Here is a 27909-nt window from a genome sequence, read left to right on the forward strand (position 1 = left end):
AGCAGCTTTACATGGCGAGGTATAAAATCAGGTTTATTGCGGGAAGTGTGGAGGCAGAGGGACAGCGGGGAGTGTCCGAGCTGTCACTGCCCTGTAGCCAGACGGCAGGCTGCACGGCCAGCTAGGCGGGAGAGGGGGAGCCCCCGGCCATCACAGGATGGGGGCAAGGAGCTGCTGGCGGGACGCGGCTCCCTTAGCAAGCTGCAGCCTTGGGTTGGTGGGGGACATCAGCCTGTTGCTCCTGGCTGTGCCAGAAGACAGGAGAAGGGGATGCCCCCGCCCCCATCATCTGGGTCTGCCTCTCCTCTGGCATCAAGCAAACCTGGGCGACCCGGGACAGTCTGCCCAGCGCGGGCTCCCACGGCCCCACATCACCTGCTCTGGGCATCGTCGACACCATGCTTGATTAAAGTTGGAGAAGAGCAAAGGAAACTCCAACAGATGGTGTAAAAGTCCCCTGGTTTCTGCCTGCTCTGCTACAGGATGGCCACACCCTGGCAGTAGGTGCCCAAGGAGCGCGGAGGCCCGTCCGGCACCTGCCCGGCAAACACCACGTGGGGCAGCTCAGCCCAAAGAGGCAGGAACTTCCCCAAACTCGCCTGCCTTCATCTTGACGTGGCTGCCACGACAACTTTCCTCTTTATGGAGCTCAAGTGGGACCACACCTGACAGGAAAGTCCTTGGCAAAGCAGTGGGCTCTCAGGATGGCTGGGTGTTTGCGGCTCGGCAGGCTGGGGCGGGGGGAGGTGTCTTTGTGAATGATGCTTCCTTTCTCTGAGCTTTTTGAGGCCCCCGCAGGGGTCCCCCTGCCCGCCACATCACCCCACATCACGCACTGCTGCAGGCCACCAGCTCCTGGGCTCTTCTCTGCCAGCAGGGAGACACCATCAAGCATTCTTCCTGGGAGGCCTCTGGAGGAAATGTGAAGCCCGTGGATGCTTTGGAGAATGAAAGAGAGGCTTTGTCGAGCAAAATCTAACTGGGTGGGAAGTGCCAGGGTCCTGTGAGGACCTGGAGCATCCTTGACACTGGTGACACGTTAGGTTGGGTTGGTTCCTCTGCTGTCAGGCTGGAGGCTGGCCTCACTGGGACTCACTGTCAAGCTGTGTACTTTCCACCTTCCTGAGGACACAGAAACACACGTGCGTCATGCAAATCCAAACATAGCGGAAGGAGATAATGAAGAAAGTTAAGGATAATAAAATAAAAAATGACCTAGCATAAATAAAATGAAAAAAAAAAAAGGGACAGTTAAGGATTCCTATATTCTCTTCCCCCTAGAGATCACCATCAACCAGGTCATTTTTATACACATACATCACACTGGTGCCTTGAAAACATGGGATTGGGAACTCCTTGGCAGTCCAGTGGGTAAGACTTGGTGCTTCCCCTGCCATGGCCTGGGGTTCAATCCCTGGTTGGGGAAACTAAGATATTGCTTGCCAAGAAGCATGGCCAAGAAAGCAACAACAAAAGAGAAACCCCATGCCCTTTAACTGCACCCCCAACGTTCCTCACCCTAGGCAAACTTTAATCTACTTTCTGTCTCCATAGATTTGCCCATTCTGGACATTTCATAGAAATGGAATCACACAAGTTGTGGTCTTTTGTGTGTCTGGCCTCTTTCACTTCTCATGATGTTTCTGAAATCCATCCGTGTTGTAGCGTGTGTCAGCAATTCATTCCTTTTTATGGCCAAATAACATTCCATTGTCGGAGAAGGCGATGGCAGCCCACTCCAGTCCTCTTGCCTGGAAAATCCCATGGACGGAGGAGCTTGGAAGGCTGCAGTCCATGGGGTCACTAAGAGTCAGACACGACTGAGCGACTCCACTTCCACTTTTCACTTTCATGCAGTGGAGAAGGAAATGGCAACCCACTCCAGTGTTCTTGCCTGGACAATCCCAGGGACGGGGGAGCCTGGTGGGCTGCTGTCTATGGGGTCGCACAGAGTCGGACACAACTGAAGTGACTTAGCAGCAGCAGCAGCAACATTTCATTGTATGAATAAACTATATCTTATTTTAAGCAGAGGGCACCTACAGTCACTGATATTCCAGAATCTCAGAAAAAAAGCAGTGCTTAGTCGTTCAGTCGTGTCCAATTCTTTGCAACCCCATGGAGAGAGGAGCCTGGAAGGCTACAACTATAGCCCACCAGGCTCCTCTGTCTATGGGATTCTCCAGGCAAGAATACTGGAGGGTTGCCATGCCTTCTTCCAGGGGATCTTCCCAACCCAGGGATTGAACCCAGGTCTCTTGCATTACAGGCGGATTCTTTATTGTCTGAGCCACCAGGGAAGCCCATGAAGAAAAGCAAGTGTTCAGCAAAAATCACATTCTTTGTACAAACAGGTGAGAGTGAGCAACCGTTGTCCTTTAGGGACAGTATCAGTCAAGCCCTGGAAGCATCCTGATCTGGACCCTGGAAGCTCAGGGTCAGCCTTACAAACAGGATGTTCTAAGGACAGGAGTTGCTGGCCTCCTGTGTTAAGTCTCTTCTGTATACAAGCTTGTATGATATTGACTTACAGACGGGGAAGCAATTTTGGATTCCTGGCATAAATCCCATTTGGTCATGGTGTAGGATCCTTTTCACATTGCTGGATTCCGTCTGCGGTATTTTGCTGAGAATTTTTGTATCTGTATTCCTAAGAGATATTGTTCTCTAGTCTTCTTTGTCGTGTGTCTTTGCTTGGTTTTGGTGCCAGGCTACTGCCAGCCTTACAGGATGAACTGGGATCTAGTTCCCTGACCAGGGATCAAACCAGGTCCCCTGCACTGGAACATGAAGTCTTAACCACTAAGACCACCAGAGAAGTCTCTCGAAGTATTTTCTAATTTCCCTTGTCATTTTCTTTGAGTCACTGGATATATTTACAAATATGTTGTTTAACTTTCATGTATTTATGAGTTTCCCAAACTTTTGATATTGACTTCTAATGTCACTCCACTGTGGTCATACAACGTACTCTATGATATCAGTCCTTTTACATTCGCAGGGTCTTGTCTGATGGCCTACAAATGGTCCATCCTGGGGAATGTCCCACGTGTGCTTGAGAAGAATGTGAATTCTGCTGTAGGTGGTGGCCTCCTTATTGCTCTGCTCCCTCACTTGTTGTTCAGTTGCTCAGTCGTGTCCGACTCTTTTCAACCTCATGGACTGCAGCATGCCAGGCCTCCCTGTCCATCACCAACTCCTGGAGCTTGCTCAAACTCAAGTCCATTGAGTCAATGATGTCATCCAACCATCTCATCCTCTGTCGCTCCCTTCTCCTCCTGCCTTCAATCTTTCCCAGCATCAGGATCTCTTCCAATAAGTCAGCTCTTCGCATTGGCGGCCAAATTATTGGAGTTTCAGCTACAGCATCAGTCCCTCCAATGAGTATTCAGGGTTGATTTCCTTTAGGATTGACTGGTTTGATCTCCCTGCAGTCCAAGGGATTCTCAAGAGTCTTCTCCAGCACCACAGTTCGATAGCATCAGTTCTTTGGCACTCAGCCTTCTTTATGGTCCAGCTCTTACATCCGAACATGACTACTAGAAAAACCATAGCTCTAACTACATGGACCTTTGTCAGCAAAGTGATATCTCTGCTTTATAATATACTCCCTTCCTCGGATTACTTACTTTGGGGGAAAATAGCTGTCCTGTTTGAGGATACTAGAGCAGCCCTAAGGAAAGGTCTACATGGTGTGGGCCTCCAGCCCACAGCCCTGTGAGCGAACAGATCATTTGGAAACACCTGCTCCAGCCCCCCTCCTCAAGCTTTCAGATGGCTGAAAGCTTGACCCGCATGGACACCTGCCCTTCAATCTCACGAGAGACCTGGAGCCAGAACTATCCCAACTGGCCCCTCGTGAAACCTCAACCCACGGACCCTGTGAAAGGCAGTAAGTATTTGCTGTTCTTAGTCTTGAGTCTTTGGGGTAATCTGTGATGCAGCATTAGATAACCAACATAGTTACCCATAACTCTGCTGGCATTCAGGAGCACACCTCTCGAAGCACAGTTGAACTTCAGGCAGTTTTACCTTTTCTGAGGGAAAAACATTGAAAACATGGATTAATACTTCTCTTGTTGAAGTTGCCAGAGGCAAAGGCACACCCCTTAGAACAATGACCTCAAGGCCTTAAGGGTGAAGAAAACCAGGCAGAATTACTCTGACTGGGGAAGTCATTGGGAATTCTGGTCTTCTGATGCCCCAAACTGAGTGCATGTGTGCTAAGTTGCTTCAGTCGTGTCCAACTCTTTGCGACCCGACCCCATGGACTGTAGCCCCACGCTCCTCTGTCTATGGAATTCTCCAGGCAAGAAAACTAGAATGGATTGCCATTTTCTTCTCCAGGGCCTTTTCCCAACTCAGGGATTGAACTCTTGTGTCTCCTGCATTGGCAGGCAAGTTCTTTACCAGGTGAGCCACCAAAGAAGCCCCAAACTACCTATGCCAGGTAAAATAAGCTATTGGAGATTGTGAGCCAGGCTTCACCTTGTCACCAAAAAGACTGGAAGGCAACTAGATCTCGAAGAGGCCACACCCTTCATCCTGCCAAAGGAGAGTCACAGTGCCTCCTTGGTTAAGTCAAACTGGCTTTCTCATGGAAAAGAAAAAATTTAAAGCAGAAATCAAGTTTCCTTTGGTAGTTTTATACAACTTGGATTCATTCCTGTATAAGATGTGGCCCTTCCTATTTCCATGAATTAATATGAGACACTTTCTAAAGACTGGGTTTACATTCTGTTTATTTGAAGAGAAACCAAGTTCAGCTCAACATGGTTAATTATTTGCAAAATTATGTGTGCGTGCGCATGTGCTCATGCTTGCGTGTGCGTACTCGTAAGTACATTCTTTTAGAGCAGTCTATATTTTTTAAACAGACTTTCAAAAGATACTACCATCTGTAAAAAATGAAGACCTCTTAGTGTAGAAGAGAGGAAAGAAACTGGCAGTTAGAATGGGAGTGTTTGCCTGTTTGTTTGGCTGCACCGTGTGACTTGAGGGATCTTAGCTTCCCAACCAGGGATTGAACCCAGGCAGTGAGAAGCTGGAGTCCTAATGACTGGACTGCCCGGGAATTCCCAGGGAAGTTGTTTTTAATAATGGGACAGTTTTAGGGACTTTCCTGGTGGTCCAACCCTGAATATTCATTGGAAGGACTGATGCTGAACCTGAAGCTCCAATACTTTGGCCAACTGAGGCAAAGACCTGACTCATTGGAAAAGAGCCTGATGCTGGGAAAGATTGAAGACAGGAGGAGAAGGGGATGACAGAAGATGAGATGGTTGGATGGCATCACCGACTCAATGGACATGAGTTTGAGTAAGCTCCGGGAGTTGGTGATGGACAGGGAGGCCTGATGTGCTGCAGTCCATGGGGTCGCAAAGAGTCAGACACAACTAAGCAACTGAACGACAACTGGTGGTCCAGAGGTTAAGACTGTGCTTCCAGGGCAGGGCGCGTGGGTTCAGGTCCCTGATGGGGGAATGAAGATCCCACAGGCCTCACAGTCCCACCCCGCCAAAAAAAGGGATGGGACAGACTTCGGTGTGTTTCTCGATCCAGAAGGAGCCAGTGGGAGGTAGGGTAGGAGACTCTAAAAAGGCAGGAAGCCCAGGGAACAAAGCTCTCCAGACGGTGTTGGCCCCCTGGGGTGTCTGACCCTCAGCCTGGCAGAGCGTCTTGTCCCCGGCCCTGTCCGTACCTGGGTCCTCCTGCTGGGCCGGGCCGGGGAGCTGCTCCCGCTGCCGCAGGGCCTCCAGGCCCGCCAGGTCGGGCGGGTGGCAGTGCCCTCGCATCACCGTCACCCGCGGGCCCTGGGTGATGGCGCGGCTGCGGCAGCCCTTACGGGCCTGGTCCCGGCACATCCAGTACACCTTCTCCCCGGCCGCCTTCTCCTTCCTGTAGAGGAAGGACTCGTACACCAGGAACCGGCCTCCGAGGGAAGTCCTCAGGAACTCCAGGGGCTGGGGGGCTTCTGGAAGGAACATGTCATGTGAGTGGGGTGCCTGGGCAGGGCCCTGGAAGCAGGGCGCAGAGCTCCAGCCAAAAAAGTGGGGACCCCTGCCCCCACCCCAGCCTGCGCCACAGGGCCCTAGGGACTGAATCTCAGGCCACCTCGGCCCTGTCACCTTGGGGTGCAGGCTGTCTGTCTGAGGCCCTTGGGGCTACTGGGGAGGCTGGGCCTGTGGCGCCCAAACCCTGAGTTTTCCTGCAGGCCCCTGCTGACTCAGCTCGACCTCCACACCGGCTGGCAGGCGCCCCAGGGCAGGGGCTGGACTGGAACACTCTGGCAGGCCCAAGGTTGGTCTGGACAGTGCACCAGGGGCCTCCCCGCTCTGGGGCCACCCGCCCCTCGGCCAGCTGGTGACTAGTCAAATTCTCCCTCAGGAGACATTTTAAGACTCTGAACGGAAAGCTCATGACATGTTGGGGTTGGGGTGGCTGGAAGGGGGGGTGGGGAGAGGGCAGACAGAGGGTCCCCCAGGTCTGCGAGCACTTCCCGCAGCTCCTGGTATCACTCCTGCCCTTCTCCAGCCGTCCGAGGGGGTCTTCCCTGAGACCCCAGCCCCACCAGGACCAGCGCGGGAGTGTGGGGCCTCTCCCCCCGGGAGCTCACCACCCAGGGGGACAAACCCACCCCACCTGGGCCACAGGAGGACTGTCCCACCAGGCTCCCTCCAGTCCGCGCCCTGGGCTGTCCCCAGGGAGACCAGGCCCAGCCCCCGCCCGCCTCCCTCGCCAGCACCTGAGCCTTCCCTCTGGGCCGGGGTGGGGAGCTGGTCCCGCTGCCGCAGTGCCTCCAGGCCCCCCAGGTCGGGCGGGTGGCAGTGTCTGCGCATCACCATGACCCGCGGGCCCTGGGTGATGGCGCGGCTGCGGCAGCCCATGCGGGCCTGGTCCCGGCACGTCCAGTACACCTTCTCCCCGGCCGCCTTCTCCCGCCGGTAGAGGAAGGACTCGTACACCAGGAAGCTGCCGCCCAGAGGGGTCCTCAGGAACTCGGGGCCTCCTGGGGAGAGATGGGATGGCTTCAGGGGAGGGAGGCAGGGAGGGTGGGCTGCTGTTCCGAGGTGTTGAGAGGGGGACCCAGGAGGTTCTGATTCGAGAACTCCCTTCCTGCCGTCCAGACATGGGAACCATGCAGGGGAGGGGGTTGGGGGGTCTGTCAGGAGCGGGGGGTGGCAGCCGTCAGTGGGGGTGGTGCATGGCTGGAGGGGAGGTATGGGATGGGGGGCATGCTTCTGCTCTCTCTACACTCAGTGAAAACGAAAAAGGCACAGGGCACAAACTGGAGATGCAAGGAGGGGAGGGGAGGAGAGGGCAGAGATGCTGACGCAGGTTAGAGGCTGGGCAGAGGGGGCACCTGGTCAGAGCTAGCAAAGCAAGGGCTCGCCCAGCCTGCGGGGGCCACTCTCAGAACAGGCAGAGTCCAGCGGCTGAGCCCAGGGCACACTGCGTGCCTGAAGGGCAATGAGACAGGTGCCCGTCTTGGGGAGCAAGAGTGTGGGGCATGGGGAGAGGAGGAGGAAGTCTGCAGCCCACCCTGTTTCCCTGCCCGAGTCCCTGGAGCCGGCAGCCAGGCTGGGTGCTTAGGTCTGGGGTCTCTCCCATCACCAGGTTGGTGCCCATATACAGAGCGTGTGGGTCTCACCTTCAACCTGGCAGACAGCCAAGAACCACTGGACACATGATCAAAGATTCTCATGTCTTCCACAATCAAAAAGTCAAGATTCTTACAGCAAGTATCTCATATGAAACCATGTAAAACAATTTAAAGTGTATACAACAATTATTACCAGGAATTCCCTGGAGGTCCAGTGCTTAGGACTCCTCACTTTCACTGCTGGGGGCAGGGGTTCAATTCCTGGTCGGGGAACTAAGATCCTGCAAGCTGTGTAGCATACCTGCCCCCCCCCCCGCCGCAAAAAGAAATCATTCTCCTTCAGTTTGTGCTGCTTTATACAACTGTGTGATCAACAGAAAATGGAAGTGAATGGCATATACCTGCTTGGAAAACTTCACCTGTTGACAAAAAAAAAGGGGGGGAAAGAGAGGCAAGCTTTACCCTAAAAGGCAGGGACCAAAGAAACCCACAGAGAAAAGGCACTCAGAGACAACAAGGCCGCTGCCAGGGCCTGGGTGGGGGTGGGGTGGGCTTTGTGCTCTGGGATGATGGGTCAAAAAGGAACTCAAATACGAGAGTGAAAGTTAGAAAGTAAATTGAAGGACTGGAAAGCAAAATCAAAGAAGTGTGTGAAAAATGGGGAGTTGAACGTCATGGAACATGAGGAAATTTCTATGAGGGAAGGACACGAGTTTCTGGCCTGAAATGGCCCCGAGTGCCCCCAGCACAGCAACGCACCCCAGGGGCAGAGACACGACCTTACACCTTCAAGCAAAGACCCCTCCACATGTGGAGGATCAGTCCCGAGCACAGAGACCAGACGGCCACCGAGAAGGAGCCACAAACTGCCTGGTCCCACTCGGCCAGGACGGTTTATAGAACAAAAGTACAGCAGCTGCGTTGAGAGGAGGGGGCAGCGTGGGGGGAACTGCTGGTCGGAGGTCAACAGGCAACGAGGGGATAAAAGACCAGCTGAAACGGTGGAAGGAGGCAGGCTTCAGAGAAGAGGGAAAGAACAAAGGGGCTGAGCGGTTTACTCAGGATGGGAGTTGAGGGTGAGGACAGCAAGGGGTGAGACCATCTCCAGATACACAGAAGTTACAAGGAAATGGGACAAAATGAGTTGGGAAGAAAAAAGAAGGAATCAGAGGTCTCGAGTTTGAGAGAATTTTAGGGCCAGCCAGGCTCTAAAGGCGACTCAGAAAAGTCTGGGATTGGGAAGCCCAGAGGAGAGGCAGGTGGAGTCACGGATGGACCTGAGCAGAGAGCCCCAGCAAGCAGAGGGCCAGGCCAGGGCTGCTCTTGGCAAGACGTTAATATGTGAGTTACTGTGGCCTCGCAAGGGTCAGACACAGGCCCCGTGGGGCCGTCGAAGGTGGGAGGAGGGCCCAGGACCCTCACTGAGCAGCCCTGAGGGACAATGGCAGGTTCTGGGGGAGAGCGAAGCAATCACAGGACCGTGTCACCTTCAGCCCTCAATGCTTGTTACTTTTCGCAGTGTCAGCCACCTCCCCTGGAAAAATGACAAACCGCCCTGTGTAATCAGCTTCCTCTATAAATCCTATTGTAGTTTTCCCTTGTAGCTCAGCTGGTAAAGAATCTGCCTACAATGCAGAAGACCCAGGTTTGATTCCCAGATCGGAAAGATCCCCTGGAGAAGGAAATGGCAATCCACTCCAGTATCCTTGCCTGGAGAATCCCATGGACAGAGGAGGCTGGCGGGCTACAGTCCACGGGGTTACAAGAGTCAGACACGACTTGGCGACTAAACCACCACCGCCGCCATAAATCCTATACGTGCGAAACAAGAAAGGAAAAGACGAGAAGGAGCAAAGGGAGCCCGGGTTGATCTGGCATGCAGAGGTTCCGGGCTGGTCTGGGCAGGAGGGAGAAGAAGGGGATGAGGTGAGGCGGGGGGCGGGGGGTGGGGGGGGCGGCCGGGGGGGTCGGCCGTGGGGAGGACAGGGAGGGGAGGAGCCAGGAGGGAGCTGCAACCTTCCAGAAGTTTCCAGTAAGGACGGGAGGATGCTTGCTGGAGGTCAAGAGGGCACAGTGGGCAGTCTGGGTCTCCTGCCTGTCCACTGAGGCTGCCCCCACCCCCCACCCCATCTGTCTAACCAACCTGGGCTTCCTTGCTGGGCTGTGCCAGGGCGTTTCTCCCGCTGCCGCAGCGCCTCCAGACCCCCCAGGTCGGGCGGGTGGCAGTGCCCTCGCATCACCGTCACCCGCCGGCCCTGGGTGATGGCGCGGCTGCGGCAGCCCATGCGGGCCTGGTCCCGGCACGTCCAGTACACCTTCTCCCCGGCCGCCTTCTCCCGCCGGTAGAGGAAGGACTCGTACACCAGGAAGCTGCCCCCCAGAGGGGTCCTCAGGAACTCGGGGCCTCCTGGGGAGAGATGGGAGCATGGGTGGGTGGGGGGAACCTGGGACAGGAGCTGGGGGGGCCGGGGGCCAGGTTGGGCCTGGTGTTGCCCCGCCCCACGCCTCCTGGGACCTTGGGGAGCAAGACTGGAGGGAGGTCCGGTCCAGCAGGTGTGGACTCACCCAGGTCCTCGTCCTTGTCCTCCTCACCCTGGGGCTCCGCCGGGAGGTCCTCGTCGTTGGCCATCGGGCGCTTCCTGGGCCGGGGCCTGGTGAGAGTCAGGGGCCCGGGCCCTCTGCGGTAGAGCAGGCTATCCACGCCTTGGAGCGGCTTGTCCTCTGGGCCCCCGGGGCCACCCGGCTGGGCCCGCAGTGCCGCCATGGCCCGCTCCTGCTGCCGCCGGGCCTTCAGGCCTTCCAGGTCGGGCGCGTGGCAGTGTCCCCGCATCACCGTCACCCGCCGGCCCTGGGTGATGGCGCGGCTGCGGCAGCCGTGCTGCGTGTGGTCGCGGCACGTCCAGTACACCTTGTCCCCCACGGCCTTCTCCCGCTTGTACAGGAAGGACTGGTGCACCAGGAAGCTGCCCCCATAGCAGGTCCGCAGGAACTCCAGGGGCGGGGGCCCTCCTGGGGGAGGAAGCGGGGTGGGGGGTTGGGTGGGCACCGGCCGCGGGGGCTCCAGGTGTGCCCCCATGGACCACCTGCCCAGCGAGCCAGAGGCCATGCCCCTCTCCTGATGTGCCCGCTGTGCCCACTGCCCGTGTGCCCCTGCGGACCACCTGCCCAGCAAGCCAGAGGCCATGCCCCTCAACAGGTGGCCAGTGAGGGTGGTCTCGGGGAGGGGCTGGTGGGGAGGGCCGAGCCAGCTCTGACATGTCACTCCCGGCCATACTTCTGCTTAGGGTTTGTTTGAAAATTGGATCTAGTTTTTGAGCAACACAGGCACACTCCATAAAATAAAATGGGACCAGAAGATACACCTGAGAGACACACACCCTGCGCCCAGCCCCTTAAATCCCTGAACTCTTCAATCCTTCGCAGGTTAGGAGGCCCACGGCCTCAGGGACCAAGCCCACCTCCCAGTGACTGCTAATAAAACCTCTGCAAAAACAAAACGAAAGCCAACAAACAGATGAAGAATGAAAACCTCTGCAAAGACTCCAACTAGCAGTGACTCAGCGACAGCACATGCTGGACTAGGGCTGGCATTTCCCACCCATCAGTGCCCAGGCCCCTCACAGAGAGGCCACAGCCTATCTTGTGAACCTGCAGAACTTCACTAAGGCTGCCCAGGCTCGTGAGGTGGGGCCGGACCTTGAACCCGGGCCACGAAGCTCACGTCTCCCACTAGGCCCACCTCCCCAAACTTCAAAGGTTGCCAGCACTCCGTGGGGCCCACAAACCTCTGGTTTGTGCCTCAGGAAGCTCCAGGAGGACCTGGGCCGCCCGGTCCATGAGCACTGCTTCTACCCCCACGGGCTTAATGATTATTGGGACACCTTTATATTTTTAAAATTGTTTTTTGACTTTGAGTGTGTTAAGAAGCCGCAAAGGACCCGGGTGTGTCTTTGGGCAGAGGAGAGGGGCGTGGTTCCCGCCTGCTCAAGGGTAAGGCCAGGGTGGGGGGCACTTACTGCTCCCCAGCGTCGAGCGTTTCTTCGGGGGCAATCTCAGCAGTGCCAGGGCTCGGAGCCCCTCGTCCTCCTCGGGGGCCAGGTAGCTCAGCACCGGGCCTGGGGTCGGCTCTGGCTCCACAGGGCACAGCCACGGGCCCGCCCCCTCCAGGGGCTCCTCCACCCCGCTGCCGGGGCCCTGGGAACCCGCCAAGCCCTCGGGCAGGGCTGGGCCGGGCCGCTTCTGTCTCTGGCGCCGGGCCTCCAGGCCCTCCTCGTCAGGCGGGTGGCAGTGGCCCCGCATGATTGTGGCCCGCGGGCCGCGGGTGATGGCCCGGCCCCGACAGCCCAGCTCAGTGTGCTCGCGGCACTTCCAGTACACCTTGTCCCCCACGGCCTTCTCCTGCTTGTACAGGAAGGACTCCAGCACCAGCAGGCGGCCCCCAAACGGGGTCCTCAGGAACTCCAGGGGCTGGGTGACTGCAGAAGACAAGGCGGGGGGCAGGTCAGCTGACCTGGAGCAAGGCTTGCGGCCAGGGGTGTGGACGGGAACACGGGCTGGGGCGCCCAGGGACACTTTCCTGCCCTCGCCGCACCAGCCTGGGACAGGGTCAGGGAGGCCCTGCTCAGAGCAGGGAAGGGATGGCCAAGGTCACCCTGCCGGAAAAGCCCAAGTCTGAGCATGCAGGGCCACAAAGTGGCTGGTTGGGGGCAGCTGGCTTGGAACTCACCAATGTTTGGCTTGCTGGGTTTCAGTGCCTGGGTCTGGGGCCTTGGCTGGACCACCGCACACTGTTCCTCTACTGGCAGGATCTGGGGAGTGCCGGCCAGGGTATCAGGGTCAGCCATCTCCAGGGTGAGGACGCAGTGCACTTCTTCAGGCTGGGTGTCCACTCCATCGCCGCTCTCAGTGGAGGCCGCCAGGAGGACCAGTTCAGAGAACTCCATGGGCTTCACGGGGGCTTCGAGGACGACATCTGTGCCTGGCTCAGGGGGCTCAGGGGAGGGCTCCTGGCCTGCCTTCACACTCTCGCCCTCCTGCTCGCTGGGCTCGGGCAGGGGCATTTTGGGATGGGCGGCCGGGCCCCCAGGCCACGCTCAGGTCTCAGTAGGATTTGTCCTCCACCTCCCTGCAAGGAACCTGGCAGTCCAGGGGCTCTGTCCTAAGGGAGGAGACAAAATCCCATCAGCGGGGACATCCCTGGCAGTCCAGTGGATAAGACTCTGGGCTTCTAATGCAGGAGACATACGTTTGATCCCTGGTTGGGGAACTAAGATCTCACATGGGAAAAAAAAATCCCATCAGTGGAGGGGCCCTTGGGCCAGGGTTCAAGAGGAATCTGGGCTGGAGGATAGGGCAGGTGGGGCTGCCCTGTGCCCCCCACGCCCGCTCCCACCTTGGGGAAGGACCTGAATGGAGCTGGAGAACCCGGGCCAGCATGTCTGCTGTCTTGGCAGCCTTGGGATCATCACCTCTCCCAGCCAAACCTCACTCCCCAACTATAAAATGTGCCAGAAACAGGGCTCTCCAGCGGCTGCTGGGGTGACCAAGGTACTGACAGCTGTGAGTTACTAGGAATCCAGGCCCACAGGTGCTGAGCTCGGGGTGGAGTGCTTCCATGGGTTTGTCCCATTTAACCTTCACTCCATGTTATGGAAGTTGTTCTCATCGCCCCAGGTTACAGATGAGACCACGGAGGCACACGGCCATGGAGCATAGCTGCGGGTCCGGTCGAGCTGGCCCAGGGCCTGCCCCACTGTGCCTGGGCTACCTGGTCCAGGATGACGGGAGCCGGTCTCCCTGAGCAACGGGCGTCGGGGAAAAGCACTTGGGGGGTGTGAGCTCAGGTCACTGACCCTCCCAGAAGGCCCGCTGCCCTTCACCCCGACACTCTGTCTGTGTCACCAGGAGCGGGGGCTGGGCCCCCAGGGCACTCTGCAGGCCCCAGAGGGGAGCCTGGCCCTGGGAGGCCGGACTCTGGATTCACAAATAGATCCAGTCCCCATCCCAGGCCAGAGGCCCAGGCTGCCCAGGGCTAGGGGATGCCAGGGCCCCATGAGGGCAGCGACTTCTGTCTGAGCTGGTGCTGGTGCTGCCTCAGCTGAGTGGGGACAGGGCTGTGGAGGTGTCCAGAGGAGCCGTGGTCACTGAGGGCTCCCTGGCTGCTGGTCTGGAGAAACAGAAAGGATGGCTGGCAGGGCTGGCCTGGAGACCTGGTCCCTGGGGCATCGTTATGGGGGCGTTAGTGACTGCTTTATCTTCTTGCAGGATTGGGTGGGATGTATGTCACGCCCTTTCCCACCTCTCAGTAACAGCCCAGAATCGGACCTCAACCTTTCGGCTTCCCCATCTGTGAGCTGTCACCCCGGGTCCCCCATTCCTGCCGCGTGGCGTTTCCTGGTCTGGGGCCCACATGCAGCTCCCCAAGGTCTATCAGACCACGCGCGGCGCTCCTGAGTCCCCGAGGAGGCAGAGCCAAGGCCATCGAGGGCAGGAGCAAAGCCCTGTCCTGACGGGCGGGGACTCAAGGAAACCTAGGAAACAGGTAAGGGGACGCCTGACGGATTCCCCGGCCAGATCCTTCCTCTAGCGTCATCCTCCAACCCCTGCTGCCCCTGTGCGGCCCACCCCGCCCCTCAGGCGGGCGCGGCGGCCCTGGGGACCCGGGGGCACGTGTGATGGCCGAGGCGGGGCAGCGGCGGCGCCTTCGCGCGCGCGGCCTCTCTGGAGGGAAAGGCTTCCGAGAGCAGCCCCGCCCCCTTTACCGCCCCGTCCCCGCGCGCTGATTGGCCCCGGCGCACGTCCGTCCGCCGGGAGCCCGCCTCCGCGGCTTGAGCGCCGGGGGTTGAGGGGCTGAGGAACGCCGTATCGACCCCGCGTCCTTCCCACGACACGGCGAAAGGCCGCAGGGAGCCAGCCCTCCCTTCCACAGGCCGTTCAGACAGCTCAGGCCGCCAAAATGTTGCGGTCATTGCCCACCCAGCACGCACATTCCTATGGGACCCTGCGCTCGGTCCGCAGTGAAGGCAGCAAGGACCCTGACCTCAGTCTCATGCGATCAGAGGCCAAAGCCTTCCGACACAGAACCCCCACATTCCGGTGGAACTTCACCCAGAGTCATGGGCACCCCGAGGCAGTGTAATTCTCTCAACTGAAGCTTCTGTTTACAAAGCTTAAAATATACCCACTCCAGTATTCTTGCCTGGAGAATCCCCATGGACAAAAGGAGCCTGGCAGGCTGCAGGCCTTGGGGGTTGCAAAGAATGGGACATGACTGAGCGACTAAGCCCTGTGCATGTACCTCAAAGGATATGGAACAAATTCCAGTGCAGCAAAAGACCTCCAACTGTGACTGACCACAGGCTGTGGAAAGGCTTGGGTCCTTGCAACAGGCTGCAATTTAGATTTGATTGAGGGTTCCCATTCTCAGCCACTAAAGGGCCTTAAAGTGTAGACTGTTTAATGACCACAAATCCTCCCATAAAGTATGCAGGCCCCTCTGCAATGTGGTCTTGAACCTGAACTGGTCTCCAGCCTGGACTGGTCATTTGCTGTAGCCAATAGAGCATGGCAGAAGCTTGCTGTGGGGGGTCACCCTCTGAGACAGGGGCCCTGAGACTGCCAGGGAAGGAAGCTATATGAGGGGCTACACACAGGGGATGGAGGCACTGCCAGGCCTGGAGGGAGACCATTTCCACTGTCAAGTTCAGTGACCCTCCAGTTGTGTGTAACCACAAGAAAGAGCCAGGGAAAAGTGGCCCAGGCACCCCATGGAACCCTGATCAATAATAGACTACAGTTAGTTTAAGCCAGTAAGATCAGGGCTCATTTGTTATGCAGTAGTAACTGATACTCTTGGCAAGCAACTGAACATAGTTTTGACTTTTTGATAGATGGAATAATACTAATGGATGTGGAATACCCAATATCAAAGTGCTTTCGAACTCTTGAACTCTAAGTGTCATCCAACACAAATTTTAAATCCCTCAGATGCTCACATTTGAAAGACTGGTAACTCAGTGAGAGGAACAAAATATTAAGTATAAAGGATATCAAATGAGAATTGTGCATTTTAAGCATCTGTAATATGAAATAAGCCAAACACAAAAGGACAAATGCTCTATGATTCCACTTACATGATGTAGCTAGTCAAATTCATAGAGACAGAAAGTCCAACAGTAGTTGACAGGGGCTGGTGGGGAGGAGGACTGGGGACTTGGTGTTTAATGGGGACCATTTTGGGCATCCCTGGTAAAGAACCCGCCTGCAGTGCAGGAGACACAGGAGAGGAGATGTGGGTTCAACAACCCACTCCAGCATCCTTGCCCAGAGAATCCCATGGACAGAGGAGCCTGGTGGGCTATGTCATAGTCAGACACGACTGCGCATGCACTCATGGGGACTGTTTCAGTTTGGGAAGATGAAAAATTTCTGGAGATGGCCGGTGGTGATGATTGAACAACTATGTGATTGAACAACTATATGACTGAACAACTAAGTGACACTGAACTGTCACTTAAAAGTGGTTAAAGTAGTAAAGTTTTGTTATGTTTATTTTACCACACATGCAAATAAAATTATTTTAAAAACCCCACAACTATAGCAAACTATACATAGTAACGCTCCATCTATCATACTGATGAATGAGGTTCTCCACACAATGCACATTTCTGATGAAAGTTATTCCTCCATGATTCTGAATTTTACAATTTCTCTTTCACAGTTCATCCATTGAGGAGGAACGCTTCTTAAGTTCTAATGACTCATCACTGTCTGGATAAAGAGAGCATACAAATTTTATCCTGATTTGGAGAACGAAGTGTCCAATCCAGTTCCCTTGGTACCCCCACACCAGGGCCCTTTCTCCATCTGAATGATCTGCTTTCCCTGGTCCCCAAGCCTCTCTGCCTCCTCTGGGTCTCTGCATTTAGAGCTTCTCGTTGTTGTTGTTCAGTCGTGTCCAACTCTTTGTGACCCCGTGGACTGCAGCACGCCAGGCTTCTCTATCCTTCATCATCTCCCAGATTTTGCTCAAACTCATGTCCTTTGAATCAAAGATGCCTAAGCTTCTCATGTCTCCTAAATCCTAAAACAGAAGTTCACAAAACCCCTCCTTCCCTCAACAGTTAGACTTTTTGGAACAGTTCACACCCCTTCCTTCTCTGCCAGGCCATCTAGCACCTGCCCCCTGACTCTTCAGACCACCATCTTCCTCTTTGGCCTGAGTGCAGGATCGGCACCTGTTGGGTTAATCCAAAATCCATGCTTCTCTCCCAAACACCTGGTCTGGCCTGTATGTGGTCTATCCATGCAATGGAATTTATTCAGCCTTAAAAATGAGTGAGGGCTTGCCTGTGGCTCAGTGGTAAAAAAAAAAAAAAAAATCCACCTGCAAAGCAGAAGACACAGGTTCAATCCCTGGGTTGGGAAGATCCCCTAGAGAAGGAAATGGCAACCCACTTTGCCTGGAAAACCCCATGGACAGAGAAGCCTCATGGGCTAGAGTCCCTGGGGTCGCAGAAGAGTCAGACACGACTGAGCAACTAGACAACAGAACAAAAGGAATGAAGTTCTGATACATGTTACCATGTGTATGAACCTTGAAGACAGTATGCTCAGTGAAAGATCCCAGACACTAAAGTTAGCACATGGTATGAACCCCTTTGCATGAGATGTCTACTAGGGACGGAAATTAGATTTGTGGTTGATGGGGGTCGGACAGGAAGGAGGGGGAGATTCAGGAGTGATGCTAAGGGTTTCTTCTGGGGGGAATGAAAATGTTATAAAGTTGACTGTGAATACACTAAAAACACTGAATTCTACACTTTAGATGGGGGAACTGTATGCTATGCAAACCATATCTCAATAAAGTTGTTTAAAAAAGTCCTTATAGAGAATTCCCTGGACCAGGACTCAGTGCTTTCACGGTCATGGATTCAGGTTCACTCCCTGGTCTTGGAACTAAGAGCTGAAAGCCAAGCAGTGCGGCCAAAAAACAAATCATTATAGGTATGACTCGAGTCCCCAGGGTCACCTGGATAAAAAACAGTCTTCACCATAAACAGGCTTCTCACTCTTGGGCTTGATTTCTTCACAAAAGTGGGCATGGACTATATATTAAGATATTTTGTAAGTTGTTAATATCATATTGTAAAAACTTTATTGAAAACACTTTTAAATGTTGAGAATGTAACACTGATAAATTATCCTCAATTCTGCCACTCAAATGCACTTGTTTCTATTCTTGTATTAGTGTCTTTAGTATACGTTTAACTTTCTGTTGCACATACATGTGTTCAACATGTTTGTTGTTTTCTTCCTCTTTATAGAGTGGGAGGCCCCCACCTGCAGACCAGATGGATCTCTCATAAAGGACCAAAGTATTATGTTGTATAACCAGGCCCCGAACATGAACACAAATCCAAGTCCTCAGCGCAATACCAAAATAGGGCCACAAGAGGGTGCTGTTGCTCCTTGAAAGTACAGCATCCTTGGTAGAATTAGATGTACCACAGGGGGCGCCAGTGATAAAGAACCCACCTGCCAATATGCAGGAGACAGACATGAAGAGATACCGGTTAAATTCCTGGGTGGGGAAGACCCCCTGGAGAAGGGCATGGCAACCCACTCCAGTATTCTTGCCTAGAGAATCCCAAGGACAGAGGAGCCTGGCAGGCTACGGTCCATGGCGTCAAAAAGGGTCAGACGCAACTGAAGGGACTTAGCATGCACACAGTGTTTATAGAACTAGAATTTGGGAGTTTTTCCACGTTGGACAAATAATTCAGGAAGACTTCCCCCAAAAAGTTTGTATTTACAAAATATATTAGGTAGAAAGCGAAATCCAGTGAACAAATTCAGCAGAGATTACAATTTCTAAGCTGTTGTTGTTGTTTTAAAAAAAGACCAAAATACTCCTTGGATGGTAACACTGCCTCTAGACCTCAGTACACTTCATTTCTTCTGGCTCATCTCAAGTCTGGTCACATTTGTTATTTATTGACTAATTTATGTATCTGTGACTTAAAAAAAACTATCACTGGGAGGAAATACCTCACAACGTTAAAACTAGTAAGAAAAGCGATTAATTTTTTTCCATCAAATTTCTTCTGTTTTCTCAACTTTGTTTACAATGTGCGTGAGCTCTTTACAGTGGGGAAATATCACACACTTTAAAGATAAGCTGCCCCTCCTTGCTTGGTAATTGTTTTCTTTAACTCCATATCTCTCAGGAAAAGCAGGGATTCCATTCCTCTGCAAGATGTGTCATAAAAGAAGATAAAGAGGAATAGAGATCATGGGGCAGAGAAACAAGTGAAAATCAAGAATCCTGTGGTCTCCGCTGTGGGCCTTGCAGAGCCTCAAAGACATCCCCCAAGACATGTATTAAGCACAAAGGGAGAGATAATGACTCGACAGTGAAGAAATTGCGCAGACACAGCCTTTAAGTGCTCAAGGCCAGCTTCATTGGTAATAAAACACACCAGCACCATGACCTCCTTGACGAGTCACACCGAGGAGGACACAGCGTCATCTCTGGCGATGTTCCTGCCCCGAATGAGCGCCCCCAGACAAGTCACTTGGAGCGACATTCTGAACGACTGACCAGGACGTGTCACAGTGTCAAGGTCATCACGGAGAAAGAAAGACTGAGGACCTGTCACTGGAGGAGACACAAGAACAAGATGCAAAACGGGATTTGAGAACAAAGGATGTTAGGGGCCAAGCTGGTGAAATGAGCATAAGCTCAAGAGTTCAGGTTAATGGTATGGGACCAGTGTGGATTTCCCGGACTCGATCACCGCATGTTTGGTAAGACACTGATATTCAGGGAGACTGGGTGATGAGCACAGGGAAATTCTTTATTTTATTTTATTTTTTTTGCATTTTTTTAAAAAGAGTCTAATATTAACTCAAAATAAAAGGATTCTGAAAACCTAAGTTTCAAACCTATAGACACAGTGGAAGTTGACAGAGAAAATAAGTGAGCCACAGGCCTTCTGGGTGGAAGCAGGAAGAGAGAAGGGAGTAGGGTGGAGGAGAGGAGGGGATACCAAGGGGCCACTCCAACCCAGAGCCACAAGGCTGGTCCTCGAGCTGGGACCTGAGCCAAGAACAAACATCCTATGACATCACAGGTACCTCAAGTGCGGGGACCCATTGATCTCTCTGCACCATTGCCCCCTCTGCTTCTGGGGAAACTGAGGCTCCGGCCTGAAGTGAGTGGCCCAGGACCACATGGGTAGTGACAGCCAGGTCTTCAGAGCTGTACTGGTTGGTCCTACATACCATCTGTTTTATGGTTTAGTACTGTGGCTTGGAGAAGGGAATGGCAACCCACTCCAATATTTCTGCCTGGCTACAGTCCATGGGGGTCACAGAGAGTCAGACATGACTGAGCATCTCACACACTGTGGCTTCCAGCTGATCTGGCCACCAGGAGCCACCATGGGGGTCTGGAGGGTGGGGCGGGGAGCAAGGAGCTTCAGGGAGAAGTGACCTGCCTGGCGTGGCTGCCCCAGCGCTGTCTGCTCAGTGCCCCCACCCCCAGCTGCTGCACTGCTGCTAAGCCATTTCCGGTTTAGCTTCTCAGCTTTCACCAGCAGAGAGAGCGATGAAACTCCCAGTGAAACCTTACAGTACTGTTTTCCCAGGTGGGTTACGACCATACATGCTTCAGGAATCCGACGGACTGTGGTTACATGCCTCATAGTCGCCAAATGCCATTGAGGTGCCTGGGGCTAGGCGAGGGCTCTGCAGAGGTTATTTCATTTTATCTCCCAAATACCTGCCTCCATTAGGCCTGCTGTTCTTTCATTCACTGGTGGCTCAGGCAGGAAAGAATCTGCCTGCAATGTGGTAGACCTGGGCTGGGAGTGATCCCCTGGAGAAGGGAACGGCTACCCACTCCAGGATTCTCGCCTGGAGAATCCCATGGGCAGAGGAGCCTGGTGGGCTACAGTCCATGGGGGTCACAGAGTCAGACATGACTGAGCGACTTTCACTTTCACTTTCTTTCACTCACAGAGGAGGAAACTGAGGCTCACTTTTAGGTTTCTGTGACCAGGGGAGCTGAGCTGCTAAAGCACAGCCAGCGTGCGAACCTCCTGTGTCTGTTTTCTGGGCTTATACTCCTAAAATAAGTTAAAAACGGTTCTTTTTAAGTTGAGGATTCTGACCCATAGGTATTGACAGGTATCGACGACGGAGTAGGGTTAAGGCCGGTGGTCCTCAGTCAGGGTGCTCTGCCCTCCAGGTAACACGTGGCAAGGTCAGGAGACATTTCTAGCTGTCACAAGTAGGGTGACTCCTGGCCTCCGTGGTTGGGGGCTGAGGATGCAACTCCGATCTCGGGAAGCCCCCACCACCCCCAGGAGGAAGGATCTGGTCTAAAACAGCAGCAAGGTTGAGGCTGAGAAACCCTGCTGAAGAGTGGTGTTTAAAAAAACAGCACAGAAAAGGTGCACTCATATAGTGACGTTAAGTTCAGTTTTCACAAAGCTTGTATGTCAATTATTTGTGTATGTAATACTTGGGGTGTTTGATACTTTAAATTTACTTTTTATCGGAGCACTTGATAAAAATGCAGATGCTTGGGGGTGGAGATTCCTGGAGCTCTGCCTGGTTACCTCCCCACCAGCCAATTAGAAGAAAGTCACGCACCCTGCAGCCTCCACCCCAAATTTTGCCTATAGAGACTTCCCCTGAAAGTCATCAAGAGGTTGGGGGCGGTTTCTGACCATGAGCAATCCATTCTCCTTGTTTATGTAATGTTAGTCGCTCAGTCATGTCTGACTCTTTGCAACTCCATGGACTGTAGCCCGCTAGGCTCCTCTGTCCATAGAATTCTCCAAGCAAGAATACTGGAGTGGGTGGCCATTTCCTTCTCCTTGCTTGGCCCTGCAATAAACCTTTCACTGCTTAAAAAAAAAAAATTCAGATGCCTAGATTTCCCATCCAAAATTGTGAGAGTGAATCTAGAATCAAATTCAAGAATCTGGAGTTTTAACAAGTACCCCTTGAAGCTCTGGTCCTGGTGGATCACGGACTCGGCTTTGTGAAACACTGGACTAGACGTTCAAAATTTTACATACTCAAAATTCTCCAAGCCAGGCTTCAGCAATACGTGAACTGTGAACTTCCTGATGTTCAAGCTGGTTTTAGAAAAGGCAGAGGAACCAGAGATCAAATTGCCAACATCTGCTGGATCATGGAAAAAGCAAGAGAGTTCCAGAAAAACATCTATTTCTGCTTTATTGACTATGCCAAAGCCTTTGACTGTGTGGATCATAATAAACTGTGGAAAATTCTGAAAGAGATGGGAATACCAGACCACCTAACCTGCCTCTTGAGAAATCTGTATGCAGGTCAGGAAGCAACAGTTAGAACTGGACATGGAACAACAGACTGGTTCCAAACAGGAAAAGGAGTACGTCAAGGCTGTATATTGTCACCCTGCTTATTTAACTTATATGCAGAGTACATCATGAGAAACGCTGGGCTGGAAGAAGCACAAGCTGGAATCAAGATTGCCGGGAGAAATCTCAATAACCTCAGATAGGCAGATGACACCACCCTTATGGCAGAAAGTGAAAAGGAACTAAAAAGTCTTTTGATGAAAGTGAAAGAGGAGAGTGAAAAAGTTGGCTTAAAGCTCAACATTCAGAAAACGAAGATCATGGCATCCGGTCCCATCACTTCATGGGAAATAGATAGAGAAACAGTGGAAACGGTGTCAGACTTTATTTTTCTGGGCTCCAAAATCACTGCAGATGGTGACTGCAGCCATGAAATTAAAAGACGCTTACTCCTTGGAAGAAAAGTTATGACCAACCTAGATAGCATATTCAAAAGCAGAGACATTACTTTGCCAACTAAGGTCTGTCTAGTCAAGGCTATGGTTTTTCCTGTGGTCATGCATGGATGTGAGAGTTGGACTGTGAAGAAGGCTGAGCGCCAAAGAACTGATGCTTTTGAACTGTGGTGTTGGAGAAGACTATTGAGAGTCCCTTGGACTGCAAGGAGATCCAACCAGTCCATTCTGAAGGAAATCAGCCCTGGGATTTCTTTGGAAGGAATGATGCTAAAGCTGAAACTCCAGTACTTTGGCCACCTCATGCGAAGAGCTGACTCATTGGAAAAGACTCTGATGCTAGGAGGGATTGGGGGCAGGAGAAGAAGGGGACGACAGAGGATGAGATGGCTGGATGGCATCCCAGGCTCGATGGACGTGAGCCTGAGTTAACTCTGGGAGTTGGTGATGGACAGGGAGGCCTGGCGTGCTGCCATTCATGGGGTCGCAAAGAGTCGGACACGACTGAGCGACTGAACTGAACTGAACTGGACTAGATGCCCTTGAGGTTCGGTGGCCGGAAGATCCATGGCCACCCTGAGAAGGATCTGACGTTTCCTTTGTGCAGGACATCACGTGAAGTGTTTCTCACATGTTATTTCATCTGTCACAACGTACAGGTTCCTTCATTAGTGTGTTAAACAGAATCGTTAATGTTTGTTTATTTTCACATCAATGGGAGACTCATGATTCCTTCTTGTTAAAATGATCCTTTAATAACAATCTAACAGGTCTCAGACACCTTAAGGTATTTTGGGGACCTCGAGTGGAATTTGCCCAAATTTTTAAGTAGTACCGATGAAATCTGGGGGAGAAAGCTTGTTGGGCATGGCTTCAGTACCTTGGGATAACATATACCAGACTTTTAAAAGTCCAAATTGAGGTTCCTTACAGAGACTTTCAGCAAAGCAAACTCAAGAAGGCCTACAAGGTGAATTAGCAAATGTGCCACACCTGTGTAAATGATCAGCCCTCCCACCCAGTCTGACAGGACCACCTCCATTTCATGCAAAAATGATCTTTCGTTGAAATTATGAGGCTGTAGCAGAAATTCGTTCATCAGTGGAAAACTGGGCTTTGTCTGGAGCACAGCCTTTCAGGTTATACCATTCTAGCCTCTTGTTGTCTCTGAGCTGCTTTTATAACTCTGCACAGGTAACAGAACAAGGCGAAACAGTTCTCGCCTGTAGACCCATTCTTGCTTTCTCACCATGTACATTACAGATAAGTAAGCAATTTCTCCAGGTTTTCCTCCATGTACGCATTCATGTCAATACTCCTGACCTACAGTCTTCTAGACTCTTCTTTGGATTCCCTTGCAAACTGGTTATAAGATCTTACTGGTTCCTGGATTAATGGGTTAAGCAAAAGCTTGAATATGCGTTCATTTTATATCTGCATGAAAGAGTTTTATTTCCTCTGTTTTGGTCTTAAGCCTCTGCTTTTCAAATCTCCCTGGTCATTGGTATTATAATCCGTGGGCTCCAGTCTGCAATTTTATTTATTTGTTTTCTTAAATTTATGTTACTATTTTGTTTGGCTGTGCCATGTTTTAGTTGTGGCACTCGGGATCTTTCGTCTTCATCGCGGCATGTGAGATCTTTAGCTGCAGCACGTGGGGCCTAGTTCCCTGACCAGAGATCGAACCTGGGCCCCCTGCACAAGAAGTGCAGATCTTAGCCACTGGACCACCAGACAAGTCCCCAGTCAGCACTTTAAAAAATCACATAGGAAATAACTAACCTGCACTGCATGTAATAAAAGTAAGCATTATTTTATGAAACTTCTATTTGCATTACATTTGTATATTTGTTCTAAGTGGATTTAAATTGCTTTCTTTTTTTTGGATGATCACTGTTTGGAGGTAAATACTTGGGCCTTAATGTGTTTGTTTTATAATATTTTATTTTCACTCAGTAAAGAGTGACTGGAGTATTTTTAAGTCAGGCAGACGTGAATGGAAAGTGCGAGAACCTCACAGTTTACGGTTAATCGCTCTCTGATGCTCTTTTCCTCCCCTCCCACATCAAGTACAGAGCAAATTTGAGTGCAATACTCAGCTTGCCTGCTCTGGTAAACCCAACACCTGAGAGACACATAATATTACATGCAAACTGTTTTCAAACACCAGTGGGTCCAAGCCCTAAGATCCCCGCTCAGCTGCTGATGGAGGAGCAAGAGAATTACCTTCATAGACAAGTAAGAACCACCTTCACGGTCCGCCAACACCCATCGTCAGCGCTGGCTTGCTGCGTGGGAGACCAGGGGCAAATCCCATCACTTCTCTGGACTAATTTCACCTGGAAACAGGAAAAGTGGTGAATGAGATACTGTACGTGAAATTCTTCCATAAACTCTGAGTCATCACATAAAAGAAGGGGGTGACAGAGGATGAGACAGTTGGATGGCACCACTGACTCAATGGACATGAGTCTGAGCAAACTCAAGGAGATGGTGAAGGACAGGAAGTCTGGCATGCTGCACTCTTTGGGGGTCACAAAGAGTCGGACATGACTGAATGACTGAACAACAAATATCACATAAGAACAAGGAGAACATTGTCCAGGCCCAGGAGGGGATCCGAATGATAGAAAGGGGAGGTGCAAAGGTCCTGACATTTGAAAAATGTCCTGGATGATTCTAAAAGCTGCCCGCGCCCCACTAGGACGTGCACACTGATTGGCTCACGGGCCCTCCTGTGATACAGATCACATGATCTGTATGTGGGCTCCAAGTGTGCACTCGGGCATTAATGCTGGGAGAGGGGAAGGTAGCAGTGATCCCCCCAAAGATTAAGGATTCTGTTCCAAAGCAGGGCTTCTCAACCTCAGCATGGCTGGCCTTTGGCACCAGATAATTCTTTGTCATGGGCCTATCCTGTGGAATGAAGGATGTTCAGCAGCATCCCCAGCCTCTGCCTGCGAGATGCCACCATGCGCTCAGTCATGCCCAACTCTTTGCGACCCCATGGATTGTAGCCCACCAGGCTCCTCTGTCCATGGAATTTGCAAGCGAGAATACTGGGGTGGTTTGCCATTTCCTCCTCCAGGGGATCTTCCCAACCCAGGGATCGAATCTGAATCTCTTGAGTCTCCTGCATTGGCAGGCAGGTTCTTTACCACCACCACCACCTGGGAGATGCCAGTTGCATCCCGCAAATCCTGACAACCCAGGTTTGCTGAATGTCCCCGGAGGACCACTGCTCCAAAGCAGTTTAGAGGCAGAGGGCACAGAAAGGGAGATTTCAGCTAATCGGACTCCTGGCCCCAAATCTCCTAACCCCCGTAGATCACAACCGTGGCGGTTTCCACGCTTCCCGTATCAGGCCTGACTTGTCCTCACGTCCCAGGACACTGGGTCACACCATCTTCCACGCCCTCCCACCCCACATCACCTTGGGGCTTCCTCTCCCACCACCTCCCTTTTTAAAGCAATATTTCTGCATGCGTCTGGAGGGGCCAGGTCTTGGTTGCAGTGCGTGGGCTCTCTGGTCGTCATCCCAGCACTGGTGGTCTTCTCCTTGAGGTGTGTGGACTCTCAGTTGAGGGTGGGGGGTCTAGTTCCCTGGGGTGCGTGCTCAGTCGTGCCCAACTCTTTCGTGACCCCACGGACTGTAGCCTGCCATGCTCCTCTGTCCACAGGATTTCCCAGGAAAGAATACTGCCATTTCCTTCTGCAGGGGATCATCCTGACCCAGGGATGGAGCCTGAGACTCCTGCATCAGCAAGCAGATTCTTTCACCACCTAGTTCCCTGACCAGGGATCAAACCTTGGCCTCCTGCATTGGAAGCACAGTCTTAGCCTCTGGATTACCGGGGACATTCTGCCTTTTTTTTTTTCTTTTAATTTGGCTGCACGGACCCGAGGTTCTGGGTCTGGAAACTCAGTTGTGGCATGCAGGATCTAGTTCCCTAATGAGAGATGGAACCCAGGCCCCCTGAACTGGGAGCAGCGTCTTAGCCATTCAGCCACCAGGGAAGTGCCCCCAACCATCTCAACTGCCTTTCTGCCCAGCATCCAGATTCTCCCTATGAAGTACTGACTTCCCAAAGCTCAGTTCGAATCATTTCCTTCTCCGACGACAGTGGTGTCCATCTCCATTATAAATCGTCCACAATCTAGCCTCCAGCTTCCCCAAGTCCATCTAGGAGCTTTTGGGAGAGGAACAAGGTAAAACTGCCTGAACTGAACTAAGTCCTAGAAATGATTTTGGCCTGGAAAAGCATTAAAGTCAGAATGATAAAAAATATACCCTTTCTTTGGAACTGAAGTTTACACGTGATTGATTATCTGTTACTGGAGTTCAGCATGCTCCAAACGCAAGGGGTAATGGAAGCGAAAGTGTGTGTGTGTGTGTGTGTGTGTGTGTGTGTGTGTGCGCTCAGTCGTGTCAGGCTCTTTTGGACCCCTGTGGTGGTTAAAGCAAGGGCTTCAAACTGGTCAGATTCATTAGGTCCTGAAATCAGTTTAATGGGTTAGCAATAGTCTTTTTTAAAAAAATGGAAAGAAGAGAATAGACTAGAACAAGATAGGATAGAATGAGAACGCACGTAGAGTAGATCTGGCTGCGTCATGTGAGGTTGGGGTAAGAATCTCCCTTTAAACTTCTCTCTCAGTAATAGGCATTTACAGGCATGTCAGATAATATTTCTCACTATAGGTTGAGTCTAAAAAGTTTGAAAGCACCAACAGGCAATCTATATATTCAGTAGTGGAAGCAGGTGTAACAGCGGCAAAAAGTGCAAGGTCACTGGACCTCCGGAGCTGCAAAGTCAGGATGGGGCTCGGGTGGATGCCAGGGCGGGGGCAGTACTGGGTGGGGCGGACACAATCAAGGAAAGGCAAGCCCATGTGGGGCTCCCTGACTTGGGGTGTCGGGGCTCAGTCCCGGGGGTCTGGTGGGTTGCAGGGGAGGAGGAGAAAGGAGGCTGCGAATCGCAGGTGAAGGACAAGGAGGCGGCCTGATGGAGGGACGTAGAGTCCAAGGACACCCCACTCCCCAGCATCAGCAGCCCTGGGGACCCCCGGGAGAGCCCGGCTGGGGGCGCAACCACGCCGAGGGACCCGAGACCCTCCCCGATCCGCTGGGGCCCGTCCTCACCGGCCGGGCGGCGACAACAGCGGGGCCCTCCCTCTTCGGAGACCGAGCCGCGCGGCGGGTCCTCTGGCCTCGGGCCGCTGCAGCCACCGGCGTCGACCTCGCGGCCTAGGCCCCTCCGGCCACCGCAACCCGGGTGTCCACCCCCCGCCCCAACCTGCCCTCTCGGGAACGAGCCCCGTGTCGCGCACTCCGCCCCGCGAGCCGTAGGGAGCGCGAGCCGCCCCGCCGAGAGCCAGCCTCTAGGAGCGCACTCGCGGGTTCCTCGCGAGCATGCGCAGCAGGACCGCGGGGCTCCATTCTTCGGACAAACTCCGCTTCTCCGGGTCTTCAGTGCGCGGCGGCTGGCGGCCTGGCCAA

At 52.9% G+C, this 27909-nt stretch overlaps 1 protein-coding gene across 2 annotated transcripts; it reads right to left on the reverse strand.

Moving 5' to 3' along the window:
* Positions 1 to 12: 12 nt before the first annotated feature.
* Positions 13 to 27748, reverse strand: FLYWCH1 (FLYWCH-type zinc finger 1). Of its 2 annotated transcripts, XM_052655611.1 has the most exons (10): positions 27553 to 27748; positions 24639 to 24751; positions 12330 to 12761; positions 11620 to 12078; positions 10169 to 10612; positions 9747 to 10010; positions 6746 to 7009; positions 5702 to 5974; positions 3968 to 4037; positions 13 to 1122 (listed from the first exon to the last, which is right to left on the reverse strand). In XM_052655611.1, exons 3-10 carry the CDS (start codon positions 12661 to 12663, stop codon positions 1083 to 1085), a joined length of 2148 nt encoding a protein of 715 aa, XP_052511571.1. In that variant the 5' UTR covers positions 12664 to 12761; positions 24639 to 24751; positions 27553 to 27748; the 3' UTR covers positions 13 to 1082. The 2 variants fall into 2 exon arrangements, with proteins under 2 accessions (XP_052511571.1, XP_052511579.1); XM_052655619.1 differs by lacking the exon at positions 9747 to 10010.
* Between the last annotated feature and the right edge of the window lie 161 nt (positions 27749 to 27909).

Source organism: Budorcas taxicolor, chromosome 2 (assembly GCF_023091745.1).
Source record: "Budorcas taxicolor isolate Tak-1 chromosome 2, Takin1.1, whole genome shotgun sequence".
In the NCBI taxonomy this organism is placed as follows: domain Eukaryota; kingdom Metazoa; phylum Chordata; class Mammalia; order Artiodactyla; family Bovidae; genus Budorcas; species Budorcas taxicolor.